The sequence below is a fragment of the Phyllostomus discolor genome, chromosome 1, assembly GCF_004126475.2.
Source record: "Phyllostomus discolor isolate MPI-MPIP mPhyDis1 chromosome 1, mPhyDis1.pri.v3, whole genome shotgun sequence".
Classification (NCBI taxonomy): Eukaryota; Metazoa; Chordata; class Mammalia; order Chiroptera; family Phyllostomidae; genus Phyllostomus; species Phyllostomus discolor.
In genome coordinates, this window is record NC_040903.2 from 26,362,817 (window position 1) to 26,387,229 (window position 24,413).

Genomic DNA, 24,413 nt, shown 5'->3' on the forward strand with positions numbered 1-24,413 from the left:
CAACAATGCAAAAGAGCAAAGGTTTCCACATTTGGTTTACTGAGAAGTGAAAGAAAGGAGAGACTACTATTAAATTATGATAGAAGGGTTGATATTTCTTAGTGTTTCATTACTGCTTTGCAAAGTAATGGTACTCAGTGCTTTGTTTTTCTTCCTGCTATGTGTCCGTGGCTTACTAATGAATACACCAACAGACACTAAGAGATAAAACAAACAAATGAAAACAGGAGAGAGAATAACGTGAGACAGATAGCTCAGCACTTAGTACTTAAAAAAAGGAACTTCGAGATCAGTCAACAAATTATCCTGATAGCAAATTCCATGAGGGAAAGCTAGTATTTGCTTTAACACTACATTTCCTGGAAACCACGCAGGACCAGACATACCGTAGTTACTCAGCAAATATTTCCAGAATGAATCATTTATAGGTACAAAAACATCAGATTCAGTTTCTTTCAAAGAAACTGAAGTAAATCATGATAATAATCTTTTCAATTTTAGATAGCAAATCTAACATTAATTACAAGCTAAGTCTTGAAACCAGTGTTGCAATATAAATTATTTTAATCTAAATATAATCTTTTCGTGTCCTGAAGTTCCCTGGCCACAGGGACTGTCTTATCATTTCTTTATCTCTAGTACCTCATAGCACTCCTGGCACATAAGACACTAAAATGCTTGTTAGACAAATAAACGCAATGATGAGTATCTTATAGTGCATTTTGGTGCATCAACTTCATTAATAAAAATAATTCCAAGCTGAAGAGCTAAAATAAAACTATTTCTAGTACAATAATGTAACTAGTGAACAAGTTCAAGTTTCAATTTTTATGGTATTCATGCAATTAGGAGACAAGGATCTGAGCCACAGGCATCTAAAATTGATCACTGTACCCTAATATACAAAACTCTGATGCCTGCAGTTTATCCAAACTGACCCAAGGAGTAAGCCTGCTCCTCGATGTTGCTCCCAAAGTAGTCAGGTTCAAAGCATAAGATTTATAGTAAAAAAACCCCTGGGTTAGATGCCGTCTGTCATTACCTAGCAATATCTTCCTCAAAATCAGTTGTCACAAAGAATAAAGAATAAATGAGCTCTTGGCCTTTCAATCACTTACCCCAGTGGCTACAGTGTAATAAATCCTCAACGAACAGAGCTGACAAAGTGCTGTTTATGTCAACCATAACCAAGATTAAGTGACATGAAAAGATTTGCTAATATTTGCATTAACTTATACTAGAAAAAAAATCCTGTTCAATAGTACCTAGAGAGAGCTTAAACACTTCCTCAATTGCAATATTTAGTTTAGTTTTTTTTTTTTTTTAAAAAAACAGTGTTTAGTGTTTCTAAAATCAAGAGATATGACATGAAAATGAAGACTTCAGGCTTTTTGGAAAAGCTCAGAAGGTCAGCCAGTCAGTTCCCACACTGCAGCACGTGCCTGGGACAGAGCAATGGCCACGGCTTCCGGTGGGGCTCACCGCCCCATCACCGTGTTCGTGGTTTCCTGCTGCTTCCCTTATGCACCGTCTGCCTGGCTCGAGTCTGTGAGGTTTTCTGTTAATGGAGGTGTAACTTACGATAAAACGCACAGATCATCTTCAGTGTTCTGTTCAATGAGTTTCAAAAAGGGCAAAAACCTGTGAATCCACCACTGAGAACAAGACACAGAATTCCAGAAAGAGTTCTCATGCGCCTTGACAATCCATCCCTCCTTCCCCAGGGGCAAACATAAATTAGTCACTGTAGATTAGTCTTGTACTTCATACACACCAAATCACACCATATGCATGCATTTTGTATTGAGCTTTCAATCAACCTACCTGAGATTTTGTTTGAAAGCTGTTTCCCTCCCCCATTGAACTGACAAGGTAGTAAGGTGGATTGTTGCTGGGACTCTATTTATTCCCTCGATTGATGTGCATACCTTCACACCATTACGTACCATCCTGACTACTGTGACTTTGTGGTAAGTCTTGAATTGGGGGAGTGTAAGTCTCCTCACTTTGTTTTTTTCAATATTGTTTTGGCTGTTTAAGCTCTTCGCATTCCGTATAAATTTTAGAATCATGTTGTCAATTCTTAAAAAAACCCCAAAACTCCCAGGATTTTGATTTGGGGATCAAGTCTTTTAATTCATGGATGAGCTGCACCTCTGATTTTATTTAAGCCTTCATTAATTTCTCTCGGATATGTTTTTATAGTTTTCACTGTATAGATTGTTCATAAGATTTCTTGATATTTGATATTTTTAGCTTATACTGTAAATGGTATTCTTTATTCCATTTTCGATTGGTCACTGGTAGTATATAGGAATGTATTAAATTTTTGTACAATGACCTTGTCATTGACATTTTGTTAAATTCACTTATTAGTTAGGGTGGTAGATATTTCTTTCTTGTTGTTTAATTGTTCTTTTTGTGGCAATACTTTCTAAGCAACTTAATTTCTATGAACAATGCTGCATTATGATTTTGGCAGTTTTATTATGCTCTTATGCCTGTTCACTGTTCATCTCTTCATTTTAAATTCTTTTGCTATTGTTAAAAAATAAAACCTTTGAAAATTGAGAATGATTTTTACTAACTAAACAATGTCTTGTTGGTTTTATGACCCAGGCATGTCAAATTCTGTTGGTTTCCTTTGGTCTTCACTGCCACCCACACCAGCACCCCTATGTTAAGCATCCATCAGCTCCTACCTGGAGGTTTGCATTAGCCGTACCACTAGGTTCCTGTACTCACTCTTCATCTCTTTCAAATTCAGTTTCTACTACAGTGACTACATATAATGATTTTGCATATGGATAGTCATGTATTCTGATGTATCCCTATTTGTCTGTATATGTGCACACAAGCAGACTTACATACAGACATACATACAAGATTAGTTCACCTCCTGCTTAAAACTCTTTGTCAACTGACTTCTGTTGGCTCATAAAGTAAGTCCAAACATCCACAAGGCCTTTGATGAAGCAGCTCCTGCCTACTCTCCATTTCTACCTCCTGTTACTCCTCTGCCCTCTCCCCACACCTTCCTGTTTAAAATCCATTGCACATGTTTCAATGACTGAAATATACTTAGATAACTTCTACGTATTTTCCAGATCTCAGCTTTAACATCACTTATCAGGGGACATTTTTTGACATCCACTTCTTTGCCATTAACCCCAAGTGTACATGAACTCCCTGTACTTTTCCCTCAGAGCACGGACTGCAGCTTTAGTACATGTTTAGTGGAGAGGTTTAATATCAGGGCTGCCTCCTCCCCCAGACTGTGAGATCTATGACAATGGGAACCTTCTCTACTCTGCTCGCTGATGTATCCCCAGGCTTATAGAGGTGCTCAGTAATTACTTGCTGGATGAAAAGCTGGATCCACTGGTGTTATGTGTCCAGGACCATATGAAACCATAGTAACAGTCACATGGATTTACTAAAGGTGCACCTCTGCTCCCTAGTAAATCTCATATTAAAAATGATGCCCTGGCTAGTATGGTTCAGTGGATTGAGTGCTGGCCTGTGAACCAGCGGGTCACTGGTTAGATTCCCAGTCAGGGCACATGCCTGGGTTGCAGGCCAGGTCCCCAGTAAGGGGCGCGCGAGAAACAACCACACATCGATGTTAGTGCCCCTCTCTTTCTCCCTCCTTTCCCCTCTATCTAAAAATAAATAAATAAATAAATAAATAAATAAAATCTTTTTAAAAATTAAAATGACATTTGCATGGTATTAGAAAAAAATGGCTTAATAGCAAAATACTTTGGCAGCTCCTCAAAAAGTTAAGCACAGAGTTATCATACAATCTAGAAATTCCAGTCCTAAGTATCTATCTGAGAGAACTGAAAACATGTTTACACAAAAACTTGTACAAAAATGTTTATTATAGCATTATTCATAAACTGAGTAGAAACAATCTAACTAATGAATGAATAAACAAAATGTGGTATATCTGGAAAACAGAATATTACTTAGCCATGAAGATGAACAAAGTGCTGATGGGTGCTACGACGTGAATGAATCTTGAAGTTACACTAAGTGAAAGAAGCCAGATGCAAAAGGCCACACATTGTATGATTCCATTTATATGAAATGCCCAAAACAGACAAACCCAGAGAGACAGGATGTAGTTCTGTGGACATCAGGGACTCATGGAAGGGGGAGTGGGGATTGATTACTTCCATGTATGGGGTTTCTTTTGGGGTTGATGAAGATATGCTGGAACTACATACACAAGCATATATAAGCTGGTGAATACACTAAAAACAACTGTATATTTAAAACAATAAATCTTATGATATGTGATTATAATAAATAACAGCCACATAAAAAGATGTGGATGAACTATTTAAACACTTGCTTAAAATAGACTTGTCTGTTTCACAAAGTTCTGGAACAATTCCAGAGTGAACAGTTGGAAATGCTTATATAACCATTGGAAGCACCCACATGCCTGTCCCCTGATGTCAGCTCAGGGCCACCCCTTCCCGCTCTGTAATCTCAGCTATCCATGCTTGCCACTCTGCAGATGATTGCTAGTTCACGTCTAAAAATACCCAGAACCACTCTACCGGGTTCCACTCCACAGGGCAGAAGGGTCCCACAGGCTCTCCTAGTTCGGCAGATTATGCTCCGCTAACAAGGGAGAGAACCAGTGGCACTTCCACAAAACCACGGAACACAATCCACAAGCCTGCCTCACTTCTCCGTCTTCCATCGCTGCTCATTTCCCCTCAACCATCCATCGCTTCTTTCTGCACATTTGAGCCCCTGCTGCCTGTCCCTAACCACGTGTCTGTACCTCCCTCTCTATGGACCTGTCCTAACGCTGTCCCCCAGGGAACCTCCGCCTCTAGCCCCACACACATTCTCCTACTCGTCTCCTCCCCAGTCTCCACCCAGGCTTTCCCTCTCAAGTCATCACTGCAGAGATCACTGGGAAATGTGTCTTACTGCAAAACTTTATGTCTAAAACACTTGAAATATATATTCAATCAACAACATTTTCTGCCAAGCCACTAAAATCAATGTTATGTTTGCAACAAGCCAAAGTGAGGTACAAAAAAAAAAAGCTGACATTCTCGCCTGATCCCATGCCACTTGCTCAAGGGGGGATAGAAACTGATGCATCCTCATATATAACAGCCTTCTCTAGACAAACGTGTGTGTATGCACCTTTTTTCTTTCCTTGGAAAAATGTATTTCTCTGCAACTTTGTTTTCCACTTACTCTACATGCTTTCAGGACAAAGCATAGAGGCCTAACTAATTCTTAAAAAAACAACCCCATTACATGGTGCATCCATTAAAATGGGTCAAACACAATAACTGAATGGAGTCACTAGATTCACCTCCAGAACGTATTCACACAGAACTTTAATGAAAGTAGGGGGTATGGTACAGCAGGCAACAGAAAGCCCAGCCAAGCATCAGGCGCCTGAGAAACTTCTAGGCACAGTTCCCCAGGGTTCCTTCTCATTACGTTATAACATGGACTTTCAGTCTGCACTGTAAGCACGATAAATCTTAATTTGGGGAAGGCTGGGAAAAAAATTTCCATGGGTATTTTATACCCCTTAGTCAATTAGCCAATCCAAACTGTGTAATATGTTAAAGCAGCTAAAGTCATCAATCTATATACATCCCTAAATGAAGTGCAGAAGTTGGTCTTGGGTATCTCCGGGGGGAGTGTCAAACCCTGTAGAGCACATTATTAAATCACCACCTAGTCCCCCTTGTCCTTATCTTGGCCCAGGTTCAGCATCCCACTTCCAGGGGTGCCCGAGATAAGCAAAGGGCTGCTCCCATCCAGCTGTAAAACAACTCTGTTTCCCACACAGCTGTATCATAATATATAATGTATTCATAATGAATTCAACTACCCACTTCCTGATGGAAATTCAGACTTCAATTTCTTTTCTAACTCCTCAAACAGCACTGAAATATATTGACATGATTGCATTCTATGGGGCAGGATCCTAAAGGGAACATCCATGGCTCCAGGGTATTTGTAGCATTTGTACTTTATCAGAAACAGCCAGGGCATTTCCCTAAGAATCTACAGCAAGCCGCACCCTCACTAGCTGCGTATGAAGCTCCGCTGACTATGAACCTAGAGAAGCACAAATTGTTTTCAATCATTTGCATTTTGTCAATCTGATGGGTGTTTGGTTTTTATTCTGATGGTGACAGTGGATTAATCAATGTGTGAATCGCCTTTATGCCCCTGCTGCATTAGATTCTGCCTAAGCAGAGAAATGTTCCTTTGAATGTACTTCAGACACCTGCTCCTCGGCATCTGGTCCAGGGACCTGCCACCCCTGCATCACCTGCAGGCTTCTTGGTAGGCCCAAGGGTATGTGTCTGCCCATAGCCAATCCCACCATCCAGTTCTTTTCTAGAAATACAAAACTGGAATACAGAAGTAAAGGAAGAAGTACCTAGCTTGTTTAAACTCGAGGCTAAAGCCATCTTAAGAAACAGAACACAATACAGAATTCTGGTGAATTTAACAATCAGCTCACCACAAGTAACAGCTTTCTGTACAAATCAAGGCTTGAATACTGGCCAGAGATGAGGCCAGTATATATAATACATACATATACATATGATTCATTGCTGCCAATACATATAATTCATTGCTGTCTTTACTTCGGAACTGGTTCCTAAACATCCAGCTGTAGGACAAGTAAAATAAGCAGTATCATGTATTACGCTGGTGAGCTGAAATAGCAGCCTGGTTATTTTTAATCACTGACCTCCTCTGACCCAGATCAACCCAGGTTAGAGGAAGCAAGTAATGATGCCAGGTCCTTTGCTGAGCTTTTAGCTTTCTGGGGCCAAAAGTATACTGACTTTATACCTCCAGAATTTGAGAGTTCAAGAAGGCGACCCTGGAGGAGATGATTAGTGGTACCTAGTGAAGGAGAGAGAGCAAGCTGGGAAAAAATGATCAGGATGGTCTGTCCCATGGTGTTTTAAGAGCCCATTCTTTCAAACGCAAAACTCCTCCACCTCTCCCCGGTTCTAGTCAAATGCACCTGCTGTAGTTTCTACAGGTCTAATTAGTCTGACAGTATGCAAGGGAGAGCTCAGACTCTAAACAAATACCTCAAATATAACCTGTTTTCACTTTAGCAGGATACTACTTAACAGCTTTGTTGTAATGGGTTTCCTTTTTGAAATGAAAACATTCTGTCAGAGCTGGCTGGGAATCCCTCAATCAAAGGCTCTGCAGAAATTAGCAGTCTCTCAGGACCCGACCGGCCGTGCGCAGGTGGAGGCGCTCACGTCAAGTCTAACATGGGCGCCACCGCAGTCAAATGGTCCACCTCTGGGGCCATTCCTGAAAGTCACTGGGCAATCCACCCACTTCCTGAAGTGGGTTACAGGAGGCAAGATGTCCTAAGGGACAATGGGCGCTACCCATGTGACACAGGACAGCGAAACCACAGACAAGGCAGTATGGTCCAGTTCCTCTGTGGGAGCACGTGTTGAAAGGAAACGTCACTGCATCGAGAAGAGTACAGCTGAGACTACGGGTTTGGACGAAGAGGGAAAACCAGCCCACCCATATTGAAGCACCAATTCAGTCACCGGGCAGACCCTTACTTCCAAAGACGATTTTAAGGCAAGGAGCTCATCGGGGCACACACGGACACTGCACAAATTTCTCCCGTGTCAGCTTGCCTATAAAGGCCAAATGAAACAACAATCTGCTTGGAGTCCATTCACACAAAAGACGAAGGGAACGTCCTGCTCTCTCTTCTCGTCCACATTCTACATAAAGGTATTCAGTTAGTTGATGCCACTTCTATCAGTTCTCTTACAGAGCTCTTCACCATGGCCCTCACCCTGCCAGGCCTACATGTGATCTAGGGCGAAGTCCCAGAAAGTTGTTTGAGAAGCGGTGGGGTGGTGTGATCACATCACGGGGGTAAGCTATATCAGATCACTGAGATAAGAGCACGTGCTGATCTGATCTTTTTCTTGATGTGTTCTTTCTCAATCCTGCTCACAGAGTCATGAATCATTCACCTTTTCCTTTCCTTCGCTGAGCGATTCCTTGAAAGGAAAATCTCCCTCCACTGCCTCAACCAATCAGGTGGAACCTTTATTCCACCATTCCTTGCGCTGGGCTTCAGTGTTCCCAGCCTCACAACTGCTTTCTGTTGTTAAGAACTGGAACTCCAGGGATGAGATGTTCCTTCTTAAACGCTGGCTTTGGTGAGAGGTGCAGTCCTGGTCCTGCTCTGATGCAGCAGCATTTGGTGTCTGGCAGGTTTTCCTGCCTTTGCCACATCCAGCTGGATCTATCCATCGTGTATTTCCATTCAGTTTCTCATCCTCCCCGCACTAGTCCCCCTCCCTAATTACCTACCTTTCATGTTCTTCTTTCAAAAGTACAACTGGGAACCTAGCCACACACTTGAGTCATTCTCTCCAAGTTCTTCCCCCTGGCTTTCAAAAGCCTGCAAAATATGACTGTAACTTGGCTTCCCATCCCTTCCCGTTGCTCTTTGACATACAGGCTCTACCCTAGTCAAAACAGAACACTTGCTCTTTCAGGAATATGTCTCATGACTTCCCACTTCCTGCTGGATCCCTTCCCACTGCTATCAACCCAATAACTTTGCTTATTGCAATTCCACTTGTCCTTCTAGAACCTTGCAAATGGTTTCCTGAATCCCCACTTCTCTCGTGTGGCCCTTATTAGCTTCCCTACCTTGCATTAAATATGAGTGAGCATCTTACCTTCCCTACCAGATATAATTCCTTTAGGAAGAAGTAAGACTATTTTTGTTTTTGGTTTTTCCCCTGCACTGGCTCTTACACAAGGTAGATGTTCAGTGAAGAGTTAATTAAGCGAAGTAACAAATGTTCTAACTTTGAATCACACTTGTTTTTATTCTTCCACTTTATGTCCTTAAATTTCCTCAGTAGGTTTTGCTCCTCTTTGTGCAACTTGTACTTATAGGCCAAATTAAAAACAATCCAGGGTTATATTTTCCCACAAATAAATACCTCCTCTCCATGCACAGCGACTGTTGAAAATATCTAACCAGTTTGACTTGTATGATCCTAAGATCTTTGGAAAAATTTGAAATCATTACTTTTACAGGTGTCCAAAATTACTTAGGCCATATATGTGCTCAGTTTTGAAACCCAATTTTTAAGATCATGGAACCAAATATTTTTTAAAGAGCTCTTCACAATGAGGTTGAGGTAGATGAGGCAGAGCTCCTGTTCGGGATCGAGGGATGAGTGAGAGATGGAGATGCCGCCAGGGAGACAAAAGGGCAGGGCGGCCACTTTTGCACTGAGCCAGGAAAGTGCTGCTATTTTCAGGCCTTTGTATAATGCCCTGGCCCCCCCTGGCTGGCACTGGAGTGAACAGGAGCCGGACGAGCCCTGAGCCCTGTTAGCAGGTCACTTCAGGTTTATAGCCTAAAACATATTGAAACCATGCCAACTCAACGCCTTTTTCAGCAAGGACTTTAAAGGTAAAGTGGTTTCCAGTGGGAGATAGGTAACCATGTGCCCTGCAGGGAAGGAGTCTCGCTGGTGGCTATCAGCCACCACCAACTTAATTCCACTTTTGAAAAGGCTGGGAAAGGAAGATGTAGGTGGAAGTGAGATCCATTATTTTTAGCTACGTGCCTAATTGAAAAGAATTTCATGCTGCCTTTTCCTCAATTAAATGAAAACAGGGAAAAGTTGCTTTCTTAAACAAAGGCTTATTCTATTCTAACACCTGCTACCAAAATATAACAAAGTGTTAAACAGTCTGATTGTAGTAAGGGTGGCCCTCATTTAGCCACAACATCAAAGCAGGTGACCAATGAGCTGTCAGATGTCACAGCTGGATCTCTCAGCCATTCTCACCTGCGGAATGTATACACACCTTTCTGTAGTGACTGTATCCAAACCTGGGGTTTTACAAAAGCAAATTTAGCCCATCAGGGGGCATTTTTATTTTTCCCAAATATCCTTCTTAGTCTGTACCTGAACCCCATCATTTCCCAGGTCTCCCTATCGTGATTCTATGTGAAACCATCATCCCCCTTGAAATACTGGCACATGAGCCATAGCAGCATTTTGTAAGAAATAGAAGCACATCTTTACAATTTAAAAAGACAACCAACTCAACCACAATACATTCATGTGGGGATTGGCTTCCATTTATGTATTACAATAATCATTATGAATTTACAATGACAAATTCCTGCAGAGTGAAATCTGGCTGAACAACCCAGTTCAGGGAACACAGTGCGAGACTGTCAGCGGTGTGTGTTCCACACACGGACAGTATGTTACACACCGAGGGATGGAATCAGAGAAGACGGTCAGTTGAGATACAAGGAAAGCTGGGGCATTCTGCATATGGCAGTGCTCTGGGGCTCCGGGTAATGGGATTGGTACGTGGCCGCAGCATGGGGTTCACAGGAGGCAAAGCAGGGTACGGTGATGTGATGACTTCAACAGAAAGGGGAAGGGGGTGGCCGGAACACCTGCCACATTAGTGTATTCTCAGTGCTTGAGAAGCAGCCTGGGATACAGTGTTATGAAAATATTGCGTTTCATCTTGCTCACACCCCAGATAATGCATTTTCAAGAAGGCTCCTTTTACATCTAATTTCTTCTTCCTTTGTTATCTAGACTCAAGCATCTGTATGGAGAGTGGTTCATTTACCTGCTCATTCGCCATGCACACACAGAGCACCTGCGGAGGGCAGGCCCCTGGGCGAGGAGCTACAGGGAAACAAGGATGAGTAAAAGGGCAGACCTGCCCCCTGCGGTGCTGCTGCCTAGTACCGGCACTCTGGCACACAACTAAAGGAGAGGAGCCGAGAAAGGTGGTCCTGATTCCTTGGGAGGAGTGGGCCGCATAACTCTTCAGGACTCACTTATGTTCCCTGGGCTTCTGCGCATCGGTTTACTCTGCCCTCCCTCAACAGCCACACGTTCAGAGAACAAGACAACATTCTGAACTTGCCAGCTCGCAAAACCATGTATCTAACCAAAGCACACACCTCCAGGAGAAGAAATGGCTTGTTTTCGGAAGTGTTGACAATAGACTCAAAATGTAACGTTTACGAAGACCTGAGTTAGGCACAAAATCCGTAATATGATGCATGGCTGAGTGCATTAGTTGGTAAAAATGAGGCATTAGATAGGCATCAGTCTACAGTTAAATGATTAGAAATGTTGGAAAGGAAATTATAAACTTATAAGTCTGAAGTTGTTAGGGCATGACAGAAAAAAGACATTCCAGTGCCTCAATGCCAAACAAGAAGAAATATTCATTTGTCTAAGAATACAGAAAGGTTACTACTTGAGTCTGAAGGAAAGGTGTCCTTTTACACATTACACTATCTTGGTAAACATTTAAAAAATTAATTTTAAGCTTAATACTTCAAATATCTGTCAAAAATTAATTATCTGTCAAAAATACCCCCTTCCCACTGCTACACCCACTCCTGCCTGAATTCGGCAAAGCAAATTCAAGTTCACTCTCGTCTAATGGCAACAGATGGCTTTCACGTTACGCAATTTGAGTTATGTGACAGCAAACAGTATCCTTCCACCAACATTTCTGTTATCTCCTATCAATTACAAAATCAAAAAGATGAGTGATACTCAAACTAGACAAAGAGAAAAAAGGCCTTCTCTTAGAAAACAAGTTGCAAGTATCAAACTGAAAGCCATAGAGTCTTACATACGGGGTTACCAAGCATTCTGCGAAAATGGCTTTTATAGCTGTTAAGCCCTGATATTTTATTTCCGACGTGAGTTTTACATAAGCCATCTCTCCCACTCGTCTATTCTTCTTTTATAGCTGCAGAGCTAATCGTATTTATCCACAGCGAACTGATAAATGAAGAATGAAAACCAAGAAAGAATAGTTTCTCTGAATAGTAGACAAAAGAGTTTTTTGGGAAGTAGGTAAGTATCTAGAAGAAAGCAGATCATATCAGTTCAAGGTGCGGTGCACATATGTGATTCAAACAATCATACATGTCACAGCTGCTCTTTCGCCGTACAATGACTTCTCGGGCCAAGGCTTAGAAGTAAATAACTGCCCATCCCTGAAGATCAGAGCTCTCAGTGGCAAGATCCTTTATGTATTAAAAAATAATTACATATTACTGGTTGAATATTCTGACCAACATGGCAACAAATGCAAAAACTATGTACTGCCAAAAATATTGTACTGGCACCTGAATCATCTGGGATTTTCCCTTTCAATCCCTGTGGTTTTCCCTTCCCACCTTCCTGGAGTAACTCTGTTCCCAGACTTCTAATAGCCCCCTTCTCCAACCTGTCCTGCTCCCCATCTTCAATCTGCACGTTCGTACTCTCTCTTTTGGCTCGTAAACCTTCAACAGTTAGTTGGCATAATGAGAAAAGTCAGAATCCCTTGACTTGGCATTCAAGGCCCTGTGAAATTGGACCCTGTCCCACCTTTCCATCTTGTGTTAGCTTCCCTTTGACATGAATTTCCTGTTGCATCTGAGACTCTAACAAGGGCTCAAAAAGGCAGCCCAAGAGCCTTCTCCATCACTGTTCAGGGTAGCCTCATGTGATGTCTCACCCAACCCACAGGAAATGTCTTCTCCACGTGCCTCTGCTCATCCAATGTCTTCCCCAAATTCAACAGTAGCTCCAGTTACCACCCCCCTGCCATTTTCTTTCCTTCTTGACTGAGAAAGCATTTGACGTAGGAACCATAATTCACCACAAGATCTAGAGAGACGCTGAGATCACGTAATCCGAATCCCCCATTTTCCACATGAAATCATCTTTTACTTTGTGCTTTTATCTAGTTCCCGCCTTATATTTTTCCATATGTCCCACAGGAAACAGCATAATGTAAATACTTTGTTAACTTATTAGGTGGCACTTTAATAAATTTAGCTTCTTTAAATGTATCAAAAATCAGCAGATAATCCCAGTGGTGGAAGGTGGTGAGAAGAGAAACGGGGCACTTTGAGAGGGTCCTATAAATATCATATCAGCAAACAAAAATACTGTTTTTAATTGCCAGCTAAATTTGGCAGACATGTCTGTCTGACCCCCACACATCAGGGGCTTTCAAAGAGAGATGACGCTTTCAGGTGGGGTGAGCCGGGGGATGGAACACGATGTCTGCCTCACATGTCCCTGGGAATGTATTAAAAAGCTGAGAGCATAGTGGTCTGTTTGCTTGTATGGAAGGTTTTGGGCTGCATCAAAATGAGACCCACGACAAAAGAGCCACGTCACAATGCCATGCGCCTTCCAAAGCTGGCCTGGTTTTAAGAATTATATTTATTTCTGGAGCATATATCATCTGCATGTACGGTATAATCAAAGTGCTTCCAACATACCTTTTACCACGCAATGTCACATCAGGTTATTTTCTATAAATCTTTTCTAGAGTAACAGCTACAGATCACAAGCAAAACAAAGACATTACGCAACATTCAATACCGTCAAAACCACTGCAGATGTTATGGACAGTGCTTCAGAGCACACGGCTATGAGGTACTTAAATATGCTACAAATGTTACTTTTCAAAAGTATTGCCACTGTAAATCACTCTAATGCAAATTTAAGTAGCATTCTAATAAATGCTGCAAAACAAGAATCTGCACTGGAACAACCACTTCAGAAATATACAGTGTTTTCAATGGAATTACATTGAACTGAAGTGATTATTTATATTACTAGGAGTGCATTTGACAGATGCGAGAAATAAATTGTAGGATTCCTACCTTGTGTCTGTTTCTTGTTCACTGCATTGTCAGCTTTATGTCGTTTCTAAAAGTTTAAAAGCAAAAACAAAGACTGTGAAAAAGTGAATAGGATGAATCAAACAAAATAGCACCTACAAAAAAAGAGAGAGATTTCTTTAAGTTATGTTTCTCAAGGCTTTTATCCTTTCCTGCTTGGGAATTTGAAAACTGAGCGCCATCCACAGCATCTCTGTGCAACAGGCCTTTCCGGGGGGAACAGGTGTGTGGTCCTCGGACGAGCTTACATTACCAATGCAGGTAAAACTGAAATGTTAATGTATTAGAAGAGTTGAAGCTGAAGGGTTGACCCAGTCTTTTGCTTAAATAACTCACTTAGAAAAGACTTCCCAAGATAATTACTATGACTACTGAGATATTTTCAAACTATGAAAATATCGATTATCTAATTAAGCTGAGGATATTGTCTATAATTTCATGATGTGCAGTTGTCTGAGACTAGAAACAAATACATCCGCTGCTTGCATACAGCCTCTTCCATCTACTGCTCCCCAAGAGCCACCAACCCCCCCTATCACAAGCCACTGATCACAGGATCCTACTCTCCTTCCTCCCAAAAGTGCTGAAATAAATTAATAAATAAACAGTAAACAGGTGAGCCCTCTTTGCTTCTCACTCTGTACTCGCTTAGTATTCGTCCAGGTGGGTAAGTTGGAAGAGTTACATAAGCAAAGGCTTTACAGTGGTAAGAAAAAGAAACAAGAGATCAGAGGAAAGGAGAGAATTTGATTGGCCAGGGGAGACTAGAGGTTTTCCATGGCATCCGTCTAAACTTACAGCATCGCGTGTGACAAACACTTCAGCCTCCGATGACACTGGAGTAAAGTGTTGAGTGCCACACACTCTGTGCTCAAAGATTCTATTATATAAAACCCATGATCAGATTGAGCTGCACACACCTGACTTACGTAAGGTAGGACGGAACACATGCAAAGAAAATGAGTTCTGAAGTTTTCCATTGAGAAGAAACGGGGTTTTTAGGACCACAATGCACGTATGAAAACACTTTCTAAGAGAAAAGCCTGGAGCTGTGGACTCGCACTCCTCCGAGACACAGCAGCACTCAGGAGGAGTGGCCTAACGACTGGCAGTGTGAGCTCACTCCATCTCAACCATCAGCCCCAGAGCTGCACAGAATGCAAATGAGCATTCAGGCCACTCTTGCAGAGGGAGGGCTTGTTGAAAACAATTCTGGTCACATCCACATGCGGGAGCACACTACGATTCTTTCTCAGAAAAACTCTCACTAATAAAAGCATAATAATGGAGACTTTTAATTGGCAAGACAGTGCTTCCAAAAAAAAAAAAAAAAGCACATGATTTGCCAGCAAATATTCTTAACTGAATTTTTTTAAAGTTCTGTTAAATCTGTAGCTTCTGCGGAGCATATTTTATAACTGATAAAACTCTAAAGTGCTTATTCATTTTTGTTTGTTAATAAAGATCTTCAGATCAAAAGTAACCACAGATAAATTTTAAACCAAAATAGTGATTCAAGGTAAAATTAGATATTCAGAGCAGGTGAAAATGTTTCCGAAACAATGCGCATCTACGATATAGAATAGTTAGACTTTCAACTGAAGGAGAGACAAAGAAAGGCTAATTAACGAAACATTCCACTTCTGCAGGAAATTTAACCTTAGTGAAACCTAAGGAGTTCCTGAACATTTCTTTCCATCCGCAGAGAATTCTTGTACAAAAAGCATCTCTTTCCTCAACCTTTCCACCTCAGTAAACTAGGTTACTTGTCAAGACAGTTGTGCTGAATATACATAAGGGACCCACCCACACAGGCAGATTCTAATCTCATGACTACAAAAAAAAAAAAAAAAGGATCTTTGAGTCCTAAAAAGATCATTACTCCTTCTAAAAGCAGTAGTTCAGAAAAATTAATATAGTTATTCTCTGAGTTCAAATACCTCCACTGCCCTGTAATCAGAATTCATTAATACCACTGAGAGCAAGTGAATTATTTAATATTTTAAATATTTTCAATATTTGGTTGACAGTGCACCCAGAAACCATGCTATGTAAGTAGTCCCATGAACTTTAGGATGCTGAAGTATATGATAGTGACCAATCCTCCTTCTGGGAACTCTTCCCTCCCTAGGCAGTGCCTGTTGCACCACTGTCCAGGTGTTCCTGCACCTGGGCCCCTCCTCCTCTGTCTCCTTGCTGGTAATTCAGTGGTAGAATTCTGGAAGGCTTATTCTCATGCCCTCTTTGCTTCTCATCCTGTACTCTCTTACTTCATTCATACTTGCAATTCCAGTGATAAACAATACATAAATATATACCAGCCAAGACTCTTCATCTGAGCCCCAGACAGTTGTATCTAGTTGCCTCCTTGGGCATCTCCAACTATATCTAAAAACAATCTATGACTTTAGCCCCCAATACTTCGTCTTTGTCTCAGACAACAAACCATATACCATCTACTCATACAAACCACGAACCTAACAGTTATCTTTGTACTTCCTTCTCCCTGTCCTTCCCATTCAATTAATTTCTTCACTCAATAAATGTTTACTAGCCTTGGCTGATGTGGCTCAGTGGACTGAATGCAGCCTGCAAACCAGAGGGTTACCAGTTCGATTCCCAGTCAGGGCACATGCCTGGGTTGCAGGCCAGGTCCCTGGTGGGGGGTGTGTGAGGGGTAACAACACATTGATGCTTTTCTCCCTCTCTTTCTCCCTCCCTTCCCCTCTCTCTAAAAATAAATAAATAAAATCTGATAAAAAAGAACCACATATTGTATGATTATATTGAAAAAAATAAATGTTTACTAAACACTTAGTAAGTGTCAGGCCCTTATACTATAGCTGAGGATCCATCAACGAACAAGAGACAAAAACCCTTGCTCTCATGGAGCTTACATGCTAGTGGTTAGAGACAGAATCTGAACAAAATAACTAGGGTATGTGGCACGTCAAATGATGTTAATTAAGTCTGGTCACTTTACTACTAAATATACATTGAATTAATTTTTCCGTATTTCTTCATCTTTACCATACTACTCAGTCTACAATATCTTCATTTTTTCATACTTGCTACTAGAATACTCTTCTAATAAGTGTACCTAGATCCTCTCTGTTTTCCTTCCAATCCAGTTTCTACATTTTAGTCAAAGGGATCTTGAGATGATGATAATACAGTTAATAGGTATTCAGAACTTACTATACACTTGGCACTGTCTGAGGACCTCACGTGCCTCATGAAATTCTCACACTGGCTGGCGTGGTCACTCCGTTAACGTCTGTCTCCTTTGCTAGACTGAGGGCTCCATCAGGGCTACCTTTACTCACTGGCATATACTGGGTATTTGATCTCTGAACCTTGTAGACTTTAAATAAGTATTTGTTTCATGATGAATAAAGCTTATCAGTGTTTAAGTTAACTAGTTTATAGCAAAGAAGGCATGTTTTTAGTGGTGAATATTATTATTATTATTTTAAACATTTTATTTATTTCTTTTTAGAGAGAGGGGAAGAGAGGGAGAAAGAGAGGGAAAGATCAGTGTGTGGTTGCCTCTCAAGTGCCCTGCACCAGGGACCAGGCCCACAACCCAGGCATGTGCCCTGACTGGGAATCGAACTGGCAACCCTTTATTTTGTAGGCCGGCGCTCAATTCACTGAGCCACACCAGCCAGGGTCAGTGGTGAATATTATTAATTAGACAAACAACCTTGACCCTGACCATAAGAATTGGCATTTGACAGGAAGCACCTTTTTTATTAAATGAAGATTTCTCCATCAATTTTACAGCATTTTCAAGTAAGGGCATATCTCATTTGGTACTATGCTTTATTCTAAAATTTAAAAAAAATGTTTAATAGAATATAAAGGATGTTTCAGTAGAACTCAAGCTCTGTTTTATTCACTGATGTAAGAATGGTACCCATAATTATGAGTCTTCATCATTATCCAGTTTTCCTCTACTTGTGTGAACTTGGTAGATTATACCTCCCTTCTGCCTGTCACTAGTTCTGATATTAGGCTGACAGCGGATGTGACATGCACCATTTCTGGGCCAAAGCACAGAAGAAATGAGATCTCCATTCTCTCTTTCCCTAATCCTGTGACAACCAGCACTCCACGTGGCAAAGCCTAGATCCAGTTGCATCCCCAAGCGGCTCTGTGAACATGGGTGCCGTCTGTTCTTCCCTCCCCAGTACCAACCTGCGGTGTGTCTGAGACATGGAAAGTGAGCTCATGTTTATGCCACTGACATCTGGGACGTGATTAGTACTGCATCGAAAGTGTAACGCACCTTCATACACACCTACTGACTGCCTGCTATCTAAGTACTGCTTCACATGTTTTTGTTGAATGAATAAAGGAACAAGTGTATTCATTATAGCTACTGATAAAGATACTCTTTGTTCATCTATCTAATCTGTTATTTGATTTTTTCTTTTCTAGGAAGTAATATTTCAAACTTTCCATCATCTTATATACCTTGATATAAACTTCTTGTTACACCAATCTTACAGGCCATTTTTATTCCATTTCTTAACACTTATTTTATTAGAAAACAACTTCAAATGATACTATTATTAACTCACAATACTAATAATACTTCCCTCAGAAACTGTCTAATTAGCTGTGTTCTAGTAGTATCCAATTATTATACCACACCAATAGGGGTTTTGTTTAAAAAACGAAAAGGAAAAACAAGATCCAAAAAACCCTTCTTGGCTACCATTGTCATACAAAAGGGTAGTGAAATCATAGCTAGAGAGCTTATAGTTTTGCTAAGGAAAGGAAAAAAATAAAGGCCCTGGCTGGTGTGGCTCAGCTGGCTGGGTATTGTCCTGCAAACCAAAAGGTAACCGGTTTGATTCCCAGTCAGGGCACATGCCTTGGCTGTAGGTCCAGTCCTTGGTCTGCGTGTGTTCAGAAGGCAAGCAATCAATATTTCCCTTTCTTATGGGTGTTTCTCTCCTTCTCTTTCTCCCTCCCTTCCCTTCTCTCTAAAAATAAATATAAATGATGTTTTTAAATAAAAAAAGATAAAGATAGGAGAGGCAGTGTAGAGCAATGATTATAAGAAAGGGGTCTGGAGCCTTGTCTGAATTCTGACAGCCGCACTGAAATAGCTGTGTGACCTTGGACAAGTTACCTACTACTCTGTGCCTCTTCACCCTCGTCTGTAAAATGGGGATAATATCGTTTGTTCTTTAAAGGGCTGTTAGAAGATTTAATAAATGTAAAGGACACAAAGAGAGTACATGGAACCCAAAGCTCACTAACTGTTATTAATAGTATTGCTAGTGACTTGCCACAGAAATAAAGGGGCAGAGCACACCGGATGGGATAGAAATCCTATCCATTTCTTGGGCAAGTTGCACGACCTCTCCAAGCCTCAGCTTCCTTACCTGTAAAATGGGGTTAATATCCAACTTTCAAAGTTATTGAAGGAATTAAATGAGACAAGCATTTGTAAAAACAATAGGACAATGCCTAGTAAGTACCAGATGCTCAGTGAGAACTAGGTTAAACAAAGAAAGAAAAGGAAGTATAAAAGGAAAGAAAGAGACAGAACTGCTGCAGAGGCCAATTCTGACGGGGTGCCAAACCCAACCATGACTGAAAAGCTGGTAAGTCTCGTGGAACTGTACAGGTGAGAAGGGAGCCCGTGAGATTTTCAGCGAGTGGTCCCCAACAGTATGCCACTTCCAGCCAGGAGGAGTAGGCTGTTTCACACCTGAGCGTGTGCATGCACCCCCAACCTCTGTTCCTACTCATAGACACTTGGATATTTTTGAGACTGATGATCTAAAGGTCAGCTGACCCATGCCTGATGGGCGCAGTGGTGCTATGGCTCATGTATTCTCGGTGAGGTCCCAATCTGATCCCACACGTCCATAACGGTAATGTTTGTGCAACTTTAAATCGGAGCTTTCTGCAGAATGGCTCAGCCCTTCCTCCCTTTACCATCTGACTTGCCTAAGGCTTCACAAAAGGTCATTTCTGGCAAGCAAATTATTTAAAGGGCATTGAAAAAAAAATACTGGTTTCCTCAACTAAAGTAGTTAAAATAACAGTTAAAGTAGAAGAAAAAGAAAAGCCTGAGTTTATTTTGGGGAATGTACTTTATAAAGGGGAAATTGACTTCCCCTTTTCTCTGCTACTACAGAAAGATAAAAATAGAAAATTTGCTGTTACTTTCTTTTAACAAAATAAGATAAAAGAAAAGGAAACTCAGAAGTACTATTAGAAGATGGAAAGGAATCATAGGTATTTAATGAGGTGAAAACTAGGGTATAAAAATTTAAAAATAAAAAACACAATAAAGCCTCTTACATTTAGATAGTCTGGAGTTTCTGTTTAATGTAAAATTAATGTGCAAATTGAAAACTGGACATAATTAAAAATTATGGCCAAATATATTTTTCTCTCTAAGCCAATTATTAAATTTGAATTAATTTCTTCCATTTATAGACTACTAACACAAGGAAACACTGTCACGAGCATTTTGCAGTATTATTCCCATAGAAATGAAGAGAAGCTGACTCCAGAGGTAGGGGCATATTTTATATGCTTTTAAGTTGAACGGGCACCCCAAGCAGCCTGTGACAGGAATTAAAACACTTAAATAACATTTTAAAATTTTTATATAAAATAACAGTCACATTTATTTATAAAAGAATTAAGTACTTACAATGTCTTCTATTATCTCTTTGACAGCTGCCACAGCTAAAATAAATAAGAGAGGAACCAGTGTTGTGTAGCGACCTGTTGGCGATACATCAGGTATTTGCTATTGGAAGAAGGGAAAAAAGAGAAATCCAGTGAGAACTACCAAGTTGATAATACGTTTAAAAACAACAGAATCTTAGGGCCTCTTAACATATGCTTCCTTCATGTTACTATCTGGGCAGACTAACACCAGATGAGGTGATCTGCTTACATCTAATAAGTAACTGGGACAGTGTGTTAATCAGCTTCACGGCAAGCAGTTGTGAGTGGAACTAACACCTACAAAGGGGGATGGGTTAAATGAATTACAGCAGACCCATATAATAAAATATCAGGTGACCATTAAGAATGATATTTTTAGATACACAATAAATCACATAGGAAAATATCCACATGCTACAAATGGATAAGCAGATTATTAAACATATATACTCTAAAATCCCCTTTTTGTAAACTAAATTAACAACCAATGCTTGGGAAAACAGAAATAGAGCAGGAGGATGTACACCCAGATTTTGAGAGAGTAGTTGGCTGAATAAGTCATAAACATTTTCTTTATATTTTGTTGTGTTTTCTAATTCTTTTTACAATGAATGTATGCTATTTTTTAATAAAACAGAACTTTTTTTCTGACTACAACTAACTCAAACACAAAGAGAAACAAGCTTAAAGTGGTAATTCTTGTATTCTAAGGTTCCAAAATGACAGCTTTATTGTTACTAAAATAAATTAATATTATAAGAAAAAGTCCCATCTCCTTTAGCACCCAAACAAATGGTCCTTGCCACATAGAATTCACAAAACATTTAAAGTAAGCCAATAAAAATGCATCAGAAGGCTTAAAGTGGCAGTGGAATTCTAACACTGCTTGTAGAAGGGGCCAGAAATGTCCACCCGAACTGGCTGATTTCTCTGTGTTGGGGTAAGGTTCAAAACCCTTGGTCACGGGCATTTTTAAATGTCTGAACAGGTGATGCTGAACTAACACTTGACAATGTGACTTTACCTGAAGCAGTGCAATAAAGAGGAAAAATGAATTGGCGGCTCTTCTGAACTGAGAGTAGAGGAATCGTGGGAGGAACGTGATTATGTTGTATTTTGCAGTGCTAGAAAACAAAATGAAAAGTTGTGTAAAAATTACTCCACAATTAGCTCCAATGCTGACAAAATTCTACTATCACCACATAAAAAAATCAGACGATGAACATCTGCCTTCTGTTTCAAATTGGGAGAAGACTGCAAATGGTCACTACCCTACATGAAAAAGAGCGAAAGGAACTGTATCAATAATAGTAAGACTTTAGTTCTCTGCCTCATATCTTTTGTTCTCATTGGTCAATCATCCGGTTTCCCATAACTAGGAGTAGCTTACAACGAAGGGCAACTTTCGTTAAGGTCATTTATAATGTGTTAATGGAGAAGAAAATCTTGCAAAAAAGGAATCAGCAATTTGAGCAGGACCAGAAACTTTACATAGAGGCGCCTTCCTTGGATGACTTCAGAGAAGTGGGGAGTTTTCTGGGTTTCTGTTTGAATTTTCTCTGTGGCCCCTCTACGAACCTGGCTAGGCCTCCACACTCACCACGGCAGACACAGCCCGTCAGTCAGACACCACCATTCGGGTCTTGGGAACATCGGTCTCTTGTCAGTTAAACAGGGGGGGAGTTAAAGGGACACACACCACACCCCCAGACTGGGAAGGGTTACTCTGGATTTTGAAGTTATAAATATTCATTTTAAGTGGGCGTGTCTCAAATCTATGACTTCTGCTCCTGGAGAAACACGGGACGGACGCGGGGGGTGCTCACCTGGTGCCAGAGGCCACTTACTGAAGAGGGCCTGCGCCAGAGATACTTTTTATATTATTGTTGGAATGAAAATAGAACAGTGAAGTAATTCTCACAGCCCTCCATCCCTCGTCACCATGCTGAATTCCGCAAGTATCAACAGGCAATAATTAAAGATTATTTAACCAAAAGGAGTTCTCGGTGAAGAACTGCAAAGACCTCTTCTAACATGTAACAACATGTTAACTCAAAACAGTAACCTACCATTTTATAACAGCATTAAGACAAAGGGGTTTACCCGTGAGCAGCTACTTATCCTTTCTGCTTCTTTCTGCTTCCAGATTGTCACTAACATCTCCTGATCGGCTAGATGGAGAAGGAGCCGATTCACACTTCCTCCAGTAGGCTCTCCACGGTGAGCTGGTTTACCTGGAAGCTCTGTGCGAGCATTTTCATTCTGGCTGGAAGACGGCCGGGAAGGCTCGGCTGGGAGAGCTGGCCCCACACCGTCCTTCAGCAGTGCCTACCTGACGTGGTTGTTGCAGAATTTTGTCAGCTGGGGCTGGTTGATGAATATAGTCCGTATTTCTTCCTGGTCTGCCAATGAGGTCTTCTCCGAAACATCATCGGTCTTCTCATAACCTTAAAGAGAGAGAGCCTTCTTGATATGAAACATTTCACTTTATTATCTGGAAGGAGTGTCCAACCCGTGGCCCACCAGGGTGGCTATGAATGAGGCCCAATGTAAAATCATAAATTTACTGAAAATCTTTTTTTGTTGTTGTTCATCAGTTTCCGTTAGCATTTGTGTATTTAACATGTGGCCCAAGACGACTCTTCTTCCAGAGTGGCCCAGAGACGCCAAAAGGTTGGACACCCCTGACTGATTCTAGACCAAAACCACACTCCATAACTATTCCATAATCTAAAATCTGTTATATGTGACATGCATTTCCCTTACTGGTATTCTTGTTTCTTTCATAATAAAAAAAATCTCCACATTTAACATCTGTACTAAATTTAAAAGGCAGCATTTAATAGTCATGTAAAGACAGACCTATTCAAAAACAGTGACATCAATTTTCAATTTCTGTTTGCCTTTCCCCCACACACGTTCAACTTATTTAGTTTCCTCCCATTACATACGACTATGTCCAAAAATAACAAAAAAGGTTAAACTGGTTGAAATTACAATTTTAGACAACACTAATAAGACAGAGGTAATTTCAAATATATATTAAAAATTAAGCATACATATTTAATCCTTTTGTTTGTTTTTCTTTCCTTTTTGTATGAAGACAGAAAAAGAATGAACAATGAGGTTTAAAAAGGAAACCGCCCCAATTATTTAACTCACTATGATCATCTTACTCTTCTCACTAATTAGAATTTATGTTCACAAACAAATTTAAATGTTTTTTAAGATGAAACAGTTCAAGTCATCTCACAGTCATTGTAACAACTCAATAGATGCAGGCAATTTCTACTAGGTAACTAGATTACGGTAAAGTTGACAATACTTTAAAAAATACATAGAAGTCCTAGTAAGAATAAAAAAAATAACTGCTATTTTACCCTTGCAAGAATTCAGTGAGACTGGATGAAATCATTCCCTTAGCCCTTTCCTACAAAGGCTCACCACCACTACCTTATCTCCAGTACCTTCTCCTCTTTTCTGCCAAGCCAACGCCAACTCCTCCTGCAAGCTCTGCAACACAGGGTCCCTCCTGAAGCCTTTCAGGATGCGAAAGTCAGTGAGCCTTCTTTGTGACCCTGCAGCCCTCTGCGCTCCTGGCCCTCCCCAGCAGAAACCTGCTTCTGAGTCTACCTACTCCTGCCTGAATGGGAAGTCCCTGGGGCCTCGGGTCCTGCGTTACTCATCTCCTGGTTACACCAGCACCAGCAGTGGGTACTCAGTCAATGTTTGCCAAGTGAACAAATACCAAATGATAAAGGGGTGGTTATTTGGCCGTTGTTTTTTTTTTTTTTTTTTGAGGGCAAGCAAATGCTTCTCCACCCACTGATAAGGACACTGAAGCAGCCAAGAGCTGGTAACAAATTGTGTAAGAAAAGCTTGCCTAGGTTTTATTGTTATATGAAACCAGACAATCATTTAGGTTTTCTACAAA

General features: G+C 40.7%; 1 protein-coding gene and 1 long non-coding RNA gene across 5 annotated transcripts in view; both read right to left on the reverse strand.

The window, feature by feature from the left end:
• Window positions 1-24,413, reverse strand: part of ATP8A1 (ATPase phospholipid transporting 8A1) — a 216,513-nt gene that overhangs the window by 163,950 nt on the left and 28,150 nt on the right. For 3 of the 4 annotated variants that reach the window (XM_028505406.2, XM_036020088.1, XM_028505407.2), the window contains exons 2-5: window positions 22,812-22,926; window positions 21,504-21,603; window positions 20,460-20,558; window positions 13,757-13,802 (exon numbers count right to left, since the gene is read on the reverse strand). In XM_028505406.2, coding sequence (XP_028361207.1) covers window positions 13,757-13,802; window positions 20,460-20,558; window positions 21,504-21,603; window positions 22,812-22,926 — 360 coding nt within the window. Of the gene's footprint in view, window positions 1-13,756; window positions 13,803-20,459; window positions 20,559-21,503; window positions 21,604-22,811; window positions 22,927-24,413 lie in introns of those variants that run through there. The other variant, XM_036020096.1, reaches the window with a different exon arrangement.
• Window positions 84-6,568, reverse strand: LOC118499376. The gene is made up of 3 exons (XR_004901875.1): window positions 6,062-6,568; window positions 5,882-5,884; window positions 84-2,598 (listed from the first exon to the last, which is right to left on the reverse strand). It is a non-coding gene; the product is annotated as an uncharacterized LOC118499376 (long non-coding RNA).